General features: G+C 45.7%; 1 protein-coding gene across 1 annotated transcript; it reads left to right on the top strand.

The window, feature by feature from the left end:
* The first annotated feature begins 5014 nt into the window (after positions 1-5014).
* LOC110534194 lies at positions 5015-9441 on the top strand. The gene is made up of 2 exons (XM_021618912.2): positions 5015-6090; positions 7602-9441. Exon 2 carries the CDS (start codon positions 7604-7606, stop codon positions 8492-8494), a length of 891 nt encoding a protein of 296 aa, XP_021474587.1. The 5' UTR covers positions 5015-6090; positions 7602-7603; the 3' UTR covers positions 8495-9441.
* Positions 9442-10167: the final 726 nt, after the last annotated feature.

Here is a 10167-nt window from a genome sequence, read left to right on the forward strand (position 1 = left end):
AGCCAGATATTTCAACATTTACTGTAGATGCAATTCATGGTGGGTACAATAATATAGGCTATACCATGGAAAGTTTCACTTTTGTTTGTAGCCTTACTTTCAAAAGATGAATGTGTACCACTGCCGTTACAAATATTTTTTTATTCCTTTTCTGAAGAGAATTTGAAGAATACATTTTTATATAGGCTATTATGTCTCTTTAGGTAGATTGTTTTTCTATGGCTTGTTCCAGCCATCTGTTTGATGTTGTTTTTTGTCTTTAACCTCCACCTGATTGCTTTTTCGTGTCTCATGTATCTATATGGGTTTCTGGGATCAGTCAAAAACAGCAATTCCACACATCCAGAAAGTCAATTTGATATGAATTATAATTTAATTTCACATTGTTTCATTGAATAGGCTACATGCATTCATGCAGAGTAAAAGGACTGGACGTGTTCAACTTTCATCAGAAACCCAAACAGTGGATGTGATTGAATATAGGGTCCTCACGTTCCTGTGTAATATCATTTTCAATCCATCTGATACTGTACACCATCTGATATAAGTGATTATGTGATATGACCATGTGGTAAGCGACACATTGATTGATGAGTAAAGGTAGGTATTAGTCTTGAATACCAGACCCTAGGTAACAGAGAGTGCCTAGGGTCTGGTTTCAATGACGGAGGGGAAAAACAATTCCGGGGTGGGGTCCTCTTCAGACAAACATCCCTTCTAACACATCACAAGTGTGGGAAGGCAGGGCTTAAAATGTGGGCAGGAACTGTGCTCATGAAAAATCATCCCCCATAGAGATAGAGGATCCGTCTTGATATCTGTGCCATTTCATTTGTCACATGCGCCGAATACAACAGGTAGACCTTAACATGAAATGCTTACTTACAACCCTTAAACAACAATGCAGTTGGTAGAGTTAAGAAAATATTGACTAAATAAATTGAAGTACAAAAAAATTAAGTACAAAAGTAACACAATAAAATAACTATAATGAGGCTATATACAGGGGGTACTGGTACCGAGTCAATGTGCGGGGGTACGGGTTAATCGAGGTAATTTGTACATGTAGGTTGGGTTAAAGTGACTATGGGGGTGTCAATAAAAATAGTCTGGGTGGCCATTTGATTAATTGTTCAGCAGTCTTATGACTTGGGGGTAGAAGCAGTTAAGGAGCCTTTTGGACCTATATTTGGCACTCCGGTACCACTTGCAGTGTGGTAGCAGAGAGAACAGTCTATTTGACATTTTTTGGGCCTTCCTCTGATACCGCCTAGTATATAGGTCCTGGATGGCAGGAAGCTTGGCCCCAGTGATGTACTGGGCTGTACGCACTATCCTCTGTAGCGCCTTACGGTGACGCAACCTGTCAGGATGCTCTCGATGGTGCAGCTGTAGAACATTTTGAGGATCTGGGGACCCAGGCCAAATCTCCTGAGGGGGGATAGGTGTTGTCGTTCCCTCTTCACAACTTTCTAGCTGTGTTTGTTGATGTGGACACCAAGGAATTTGAAACTATCGACCCGTTCCACTACAGCCCCGTCGATGTGAATGGGGGCGTGTTCGGCCATCCTTTTCCTGCAGTCCACGATCATCTCCTTTGTCTTGCTCACATTGAGGGAGAGGTTGTTGTCCTGGCACCACACTGCCAGGTCTCTGACCTCCTGCCTATAGGCTGTTTCAACGTTGTCGGTGATCATGCCTACCACCGTTGTGTCGTCAGCAAACTTAATGATGGTGTTGGAGTCGTGCTTGGCCACACAGTCGTGGGTGAACAGGGAGTACAGGAGGGGACTAAACATGCACCCCTGAGGGGGCCCCATGTTGAGGATCAGCGTGGCAGATGTGTTGTTGCCTACCCTTACTACCTGGGGGCGGCCTGTCAGGAAGTCCAGGATCCAGTTGCATAGGGAAATGTTTAAGGTTAGCTTAGTGATGAGCTTTGTGGTCACTATGGTGTTGAACACTGAGCTGTAGTCAATGAACAGCATTTTCACATAGGTGTTCCTTGTGTCCAGGTGTGAAAGGGCAGTGTGGAGTGTGATTGAGATTGCGTCACATCAATATACAATAGAGTTGCTTACAAATACGACATTGAATGTTTGTGGCCTAGATACAGCTTTGACTTAAATTGGCTTAAAAATCTATGGCAAGACCAAATGTCTGTGTATCAATGATCAACAACCTTACAGAGCTTGAATATTTTTTTTTATAAAGACTAATATGCAAATATTGTAAAATCTGGGTGTGCAAAGCTCTTGGAGACTTACCCAAAAAGACTCACAGCTGTAATCAATGCCAAAGGTGATTCTAGCAGGAGGTTGAATACTTACGTAATCAAATCAAGATACTGTACCTTGTGGTAAAGGTGTGCTGTAGCTAGCACAGTGCGTGGGGGCCAGGTTAGCCTTCTTGCAGGTAAATACCCTTGACCGAGAAGCCTGGGGGCTGAACCCAGTTGGTCTGCCTAACCCAACAAGTGCACATGGATTTACTAGACAGCTTTGCAAGAGTGTGCAAAGCTGTCAAGGCAAAGGGTGGCTACTCAAATAGATCTCAAATATAAAATAGATTTTGATTTGTTTAACACTTTTTTGTTTACCACATGATTCCAAATGTGTTATTTCATTGTTTTCTGTCGATAAGAGCTGAGGTCCTACGTACGGCAGGGAAGACCTCAACATTCGCCTCTGAACTGTTATGTAGGAATTGAGGAATTTAAGTCATGCTGAGGAAAGCTTCAGTAGCCGTCGTGATCATTTCCGCAAGGAGGAGATGCGAGAATGACCATAGGGCGGGCGAGTGGCGCCTCAGAAGGAGGGATGGGCTCACCTTATTCGCCACCTGTTTGTCTCCGACAGACATTGTGTGATCGGTTACTTCAGCATTTGTGATCGCCTGAGAAATCCAATTGTGAGATATCGAAACAAGCATTTAGACATTAACTCACAAACGACCACTGGCCCAGCTGCACTAGATAGATATCAATCAATCAATCAAATTGTATTTGTCACATACACGTGGTTAGCAGATGTTAATGCGAGTGTAGCGAAATGCTTGTGCTTCTAGTTCCGACAATGCAGTAATAACAAGTAATCTAACTAACAATTCCAAAACTACTGTCTTGTACACAGTGTAAGGGGATAAAGAATATGTACATAAGGATATATGAATGAGTGATGGTACAGAGCAGCATAGGCAAGATACAGTAGATGGTATCGAGTACAGTATGTACAAATGAGATGAGTATGTAAACAAAGTGGCATAGTTTAAAGTGGCTAGTGATACATGTATTACATAAGGATACAGTCGATGATATAGAGTACAGTATATACGTATGCATATGAGATGAATAATGTAGGGTAAGTAACATTATATAAGGTAGCATTGTTTAAAGTGGCTAGTGATATATTTACATCATTTCCCATCAATTCCCATTATTAAAGTGGCTGGAGTTGAGTCAGTGTCAGTGTGTTGGCAGCAGCCACTCAGTGTTAGTGGTGGCTGTTTAACAGTCTGATGGCCTTGAGATAGAAGCTGTTTTTCAGTCTCTCGGTCCCAGCTTTGATGCACCTGTACTGACCTCGCCTTCTGGATGATAGCGGGGTGAACAGGCAGTGGCTCGGGTGGTTGATGTCCTTGATGATCTTTATGGCCTTCCTGTGACATCGGGTGGTGTAGGTGTCCTGGAGGGCAGGTAGTTTGCCCCCGGTGATGCGTTGTGCAGACCTCACTACCCTCTGGAGAGCCTTACGGTTGAGGGCGGAGCAGTTGCCGTACCAGGCGGTGATACAGCCCGCCAGGATGCTCTCGATTGTGCATCTGTAGAAGTTTGTGAGTGCTTTTGGTGACAAGCCGAATTTCTTCAGCCTCCTGAGGTTGAAGAGGCGCTGCTGCGCCTTCTTCACGATGCTGTCTGTGTGAGTGGACCAATTCAGTTTGTCTGTGATGTGTATGCCGAGGAACTTAAAACTTGCTACCCTCTCCACTACTGTTCCATCGATGTGGATAGGGGGGTGTTCCCTCTGCTGTTTCCTGAAGTCCACAATCATCTCCTTAGTTTTGTTGACGTTGAGTGTGAGGTTATTTTCCTGACACCACACTCCGAGGGCCCTCACCTCCTCCCTGTAGGCCGTCTCGTCGTTGTTGGTAATCAAGCCTACCACTGTTGTGTCGTCCGCAAACTTGATGATTGAGTTGGAGGCGTGCGTGGCCACGCAGTCGTGGGTGAACAGGGAGTACAGGAGAGGGCTCAGAACGCACCCTTGTGGGGCCCCAGTGTTGAGGATCAGCGGGGAGGAGATGTTGTTGCCTACCCTCACCACCTGGGGGCGGCCCGTCAGGAAGTCCAGTACCCAGTTGCACAGGGCGGGGTCGAGACCCAGGGTCTCGAGCTTGATGACGAGCTTGGAGGGTACTATGGTGTTGAATGCCGAGCTGTAGTCGATGAACAGCATTCTCACGTAGGTATTCCTCTTGTCCAGATGGGTTAGGGCAGTGTGCAGTGTGGTTGAGATTGCATCGTCTGTGGACCTATTTGGGCGGTAAGCAAATTGGAGTGGGTCTAGGGTGTCAGGTAGGGTGGAGGTGATATGGTCCTTGACTAGTCTCTCAAAGCACTTCATGATGACGGATGTGAGTGCTACGGGGCGGTAGTCGTTTAGCTCAGTTACCTTAGCTTTCTTGGGAACAGGAACAATGGTGGCCCTCTTGAAGCATGTGGGAACAGCAGACTGGTATAGGGATTGATTGAATATGTCCGTAAACACACCGGCCAGCTGGTCTGCGCATGCTCTGAGGGCGCGGCTGGGGATGCTGTCTGGGCCTGCAGCCTTGCGAGGGTTAACACGTTTAAATACAGTAAGTACATATACCGATACAATTTACTTTGCATTTAGTAGTCCAACAGCACAGGGAACTAATTCATGTTTGAACACGTTCTTCTTGGCCATGGGCATTCTGAAGCGCCGGCCAGAGGGAAGCGTCTCGAACTGAGGGTGTAGAGGGTGGGAGGGGTCGCTAATGACAGCCAGTGTCTTCTTTTTGGTTGCTTTGTGGAACAGAATGTGGTCGACCAATTACTTTGCTGGGTGTGTTTACTATTCTGGTCAGTTTGCTTTTGCTCCTCACGCTCAGATGACCATACCAGACTGTCATGTTGAAGGTGAGGATGCAGTACACACTCTCCAGAACATCCTGGCTGACCCCAAACCCCCTTTAATTTCCTGATTAAGAAAAAAAAATACAGTCTGCATTCTCTGTAAAACTCAGCTTGTTACCAATTTGTGTCCCTAGATATTTAAAACACTTAACCACCCCCTCTGGTTGGTCGTTCAGAGAGAGTGGTTGGGACATTGGTAAGTTGTTGCCGTTGATGATCAGCTCCTTTGCCTTTTCCACATTGATGTGGAGGGCACTTGACCGACGCCATTCTTGAAGGTTGTTTGTCTGTTTAAAATAGCTGTCCGCATCTGACGTAGCATCTTTTTTTAAAAAGAGTCCTACCAGAGCCATGTCATCTGCATACTTAAAAAGGCTCACATTGTTTCCTCGGATCTTCATCTCGTTAGTATAGATAGAGAACAACAACAGTGAAAGGACACACCCCTGGGGGTACTCCTGTGTTCTTGCGTCACGACCCTGTGTTGAATCATGGGGACCATTATCCTCTCCTCCTCATCCTGTTCTCCTCTCATCTTCCTCTCCACGACCTCATCCTCCTCTAACTGCCGCCTCTTTCCTCCCCCTGCCTAACCTCCTACTCTCTTCTCTCTTTCTCTTTCTTGCCGCTCCACTCACTCTGCGTACCTTCCACACTCTTACTCTGTACATCAATAAAATCCATTTGGCACATGATTATGCTCAGCCACAAAATGGGATGGAGGTGCTATTTTTAGCCGGCTACGGGAGGAGAGGGAGGCCATGGGAGCGAGAGAGAGAGAAAGGGGGTGGGATAAAGCGTTCTTTTCGTTCTGTAGCTGTATGTCGGTCGGAGACACAGAGCTCTGTGGCAGCTTGGCTAGAGACAGCAAGCGGGGTGAGATCTAACGAAGACGAGCAAACGACACCACCTGAAACACAAATAAGACACAGGTAGGAAGCTCTGCTGCATTCTACATAAAACAGGCAAAGCCAGACACCTGGACTGATAGCAATACTAATAGATGGTAGGTGTCCTGAGGAAATTGAATGGTTATATCATAGCTGCGTACATGGCTAGGCAATAAGTACACAAAAAACAATGTATGTGATGATGATGCTCAACGGCAAAAAAGTTGATATGCTTAAAATGTCATTAATAAATAAGTATTTTGGTACCCTATGGGATGTGCAGAACAAATATACGTCATAACCTATATTTGAGATTCTGCAAACAATTAAGATATTTTTAGGACACTAGATGAGATTATGTAATAGGGATTTGTTTTGCTATGTGAATGAAGTCACCATGCCTAACGTAAATTAGTAACACTGGTCTGACTGTCGGTTTGTCAGTCTGTCTTCTAAGCTCACTGTTCCTGAGACAACATGAGAATAGGGAGGGGCATAATGAGTTGTTTACATGGTGTCCTAAAATGGAGAGCTGTGCTGTGTTACCTTCAATGAAAAGGAAAGCTAGTAGTTTAAGCCCACTCAATGTTAATCTGTGCTTTTATATATTTATTAGTGTGTGTGAACATATTTTTGTGTGGTGTATGTGTGGGTTATCAGGTGGGTGGATTGTGTGGTGTATGTGTGGGTTATTAGGTGGGTGGATTGTGTGGTGTATGTGTGGGTTATTAGGTGGGTGGATTGTGTGGTGTATGTGTGGAATATTAGGTGGGTGGATAGTGTGGTGTATGTGTGGGTCATTAGGTGGGTGGATTGTGTGAGTGTGTGTGTGGGTTATTAGGTGGGTGGAATGTGTGGTGTATGTGTGGGTTATTAGGTGGGTGGATTGTGTGGGTCATTAGGTGGGTGGATTATGTGGTGTATGTGTGGGTCATTAGGTGGGTGGATTGTGTGGTGTATGTGTGGGTTATTAGGTGGGTGGATTGTGTGGTGTATGTGTGGGTCATTAGGTGAGTGGATTATGTGAGTGTGTGTGCGGGTTATTAGGTGGGTAGATTGTGTGGTGTATGTGTGGGTTATTAGGTGGGTGGATTGTGTGGTGTATGTGTGGGTCATTAGGTGGGTGGATTATGTGAGTGTGTGTGGGGGTTATTAGGTGGGTAGATTGTGGGGTGTATGTGTGGGTTATTAGGTTTATGTGAGTGTGTGTGTCTAATATGAGCACACGCTGAGATGTGATGAGGGAAAGCGAGGTTACCATGGAGACGGGCTCAGCACATCTTTCCTGTAAATGATTGCACATACGAATCAAATACATACATGCATTTCATATGCAATTATCCATTTAAAAAACATACAAAGAGCATGGTCAATTACACTTCGCCTGATTTTTACTTTTGCCTGTATTTAATTAGATACAAATTGATAATTCATTAAAAAATATGTAATTCTCATGGCATTGTTTACATTTTCCACAATCCAAGCTTTGCAAAAACCAAAAGTGATTCTCAGAGACTGACCTGACCAGCCTCTCTCTCCCTCCTGTTTCCCAGGCATGCGACCCCGCTCCAGACTCCTGGCTAAGAGGTGGCTGCCCACCATCAGGGAGGGCTATGAGGAGCTGGTCCAGGACATGAACCAGGCCAACAGCCGCCACCTCCCTCCCCATGGTCAGGCCCACTCACTGTCTACCCATGACTACTTCCTGTCCATCTGCCAGCTCGCCCGACCAACCTTCCCCCAGGGCGAACCTGACTGTGACATCCTCACGGTGGGCGCTCTGACCTCCCTGAGGCCTTGTCTGAGGCTGCACAAACTGAGGGACCCTGTGCCACCCTGTCTGCCTCTGATCTCTAAGGTCAGCCGCCACACACAGTTAGAGCAGGAGGAGAGTCAGAATGAGTGTAGTGGCCCAGAGAGAGCGGTGGATGTCAGTTCACGTCAGACCTCCAGTAGGGTTGTCCCCAGTGTCTCTGACCCCCTGGAGTTCCTCTACGGTCACAGGGAAGGACTCCTCTCAGCCGCCTGTCGCGCCCATGACTCACAGGGCCGCATGGGCGAAGGGAGTCAGAGTGTGACGCAGAGTCGACCACAACCCCCGGTACATGCCGACAGTTTCCCCCGCATGTGTTCCTCGCCCCTGACCCAGCGCAAAAACAGCTGTCGTGAGCTATGGCTGGTGGACCCCACTGACCAAAAGAAGCCAAACCCTGACCCTGCTCCACCAGAGACATCCTCATCAGACCAGCAGAAACCTGATGCCTCCAGCTCATTCTCATGGAGGTTCCAGAACAACCCAGACAGGGCGCCTGCAGGTGAGAGGGGGAAGTGCACTCGCTACATGGACCATCACACAATGGTGTCACACTGGATCGCTGACTGTCGCTCGGCCTGGAGAGAAGCCAGAATCAGGGCGTGCATGCTTCCGGCCATCGCAGAGATGTAAACTTGTGTAGCGTTATTAATCCCCACTCTTAAGTATTGTACATTATGGATCCTTGATGTACTATGTACTGCTTAATTGGTACATTTGGACAATGCAGGTCCATACGGTAACATGTACAAATCGCGTTTTCATGCCTGACCTTTTTGTACAGTATATAGTGTAAGACATATTGTAGGCTAGCGTATGCCTCACACATATCACAGTGAGTGGAATGTTGACAGTGCTTAGAAGACATCAGTATTAGGGTAGCCTCGTAAAGTGGAACAAGACAGGATTTTGGAAGGATGATCACGCGAGACAAGTGTTCGGGTGAATAAAGATGTGTGGAAAAGATGCGGAATTTGCTATAAGGATTATGCACAAAGACATATGACTAAGAAAAATGACAGATCATAATCTTTACTATGGAGTGAGTGATATCTCACTCCATTATTGACGAATGATAACTCTGGTCAAAGAAAACATTCTACTCGTCATAACAATGGGAAGGGTACAGCTTTAGAATCAGAACGGAGTGATCCTATAGCTAGTTCAGGCTCCCTGTAGGAGAGCATTCAAACTCAGATTATTCTCAGTGGTTCTGAAAATGTCTCTTGCGATTTCCTCTCTCATGTATGATATGAGTTATGCAATGACAATGGAGATCGGTGGAAAACTGATGAGTCTATTGAAAACTTCTACTAAGTAAAGCCACGATGAAACAGTACATCATATTCACACTGAGTGAAACAGCATGTGACATTGTAGTATATTATTTTTTGATTATGTTTAATGGCCCTCCATGACAGTACAATGAACTCTGTGTCAAAATATACAAATGGAAAGACAACAGTATAATTGACTTGTAAAAGGTTGACAATACAATCGTTTGATCGTGTATGGTATGGCTTTTGTACCTCTGTCCATTGTTGGCTCGTAATCTAATAAAATGATGTGTTTTACCCTGCCTCGGAGTGTCCAAAACCTAGACCTGTTGCACTAGGAAATATATCTGTATAGTGCAAGATAAACAAGTTATCCTAAACCCTTCTGTGATGGGGAGATAACAAAATCCTGCTCAGTATCTATTTTTTTTACCCCTTTTTCTCCCCAATTGGTAGTTACAGTCTTGTCCCATTGCTGCAACTTCCGTACGGACTCGGGAGAGGCGAAGGTCGAGAGCCATGCGTCCTCCAAAACACGACCCCGCCAAGCAGCACAGGTTCTTGACACACTGCTCGCTTAACCTGGAAGCCAGCTGCACCAATGTGTCAGAGGAAACGCCATACAGCTGGCGACCAAAGCCAGCATGCAGGCGCCCAGCCACCACAAGTAGTCGCTAGAGCCCGATGGGACAAGGACATCCCAGCCAGCCTAACACTCTGGGATCAAACCCGGATCTGTAGTGATCCCTCTAGCACTGCAGTGCCTAAGACAGCTGCGCCACTCGGGAGGCCCCCTGCCCTATATCTTGAAGCATTATGACGGACTCTAAATTCCTAGAATTAACCAGGGATGTTATTTGTACAAAAAAATAACAGGAATTAGATTACAATAATGAATATACAACTGAGTTTCAAGACCTTGTCATGGACATGGCAACTTGAATAATAACTTTTGTCAGTCCAATGGTAAATGTATGCAAACAAGTAACACAGTGTCCTCCGGTGATAGCAGTCAGGACACAAGAGTAA

This window comes from Oncorhynchus mykiss, chromosome 10 (genome assembly GCF_013265735.2).
Source record: "Oncorhynchus mykiss isolate Arlee chromosome 10, USDA_OmykA_1.1, whole genome shotgun sequence".
Lineage (NCBI taxonomy): Eukaryota > Metazoa > Chordata > Actinopteri > Salmoniformes > Salmonidae > Oncorhynchus > Oncorhynchus mykiss.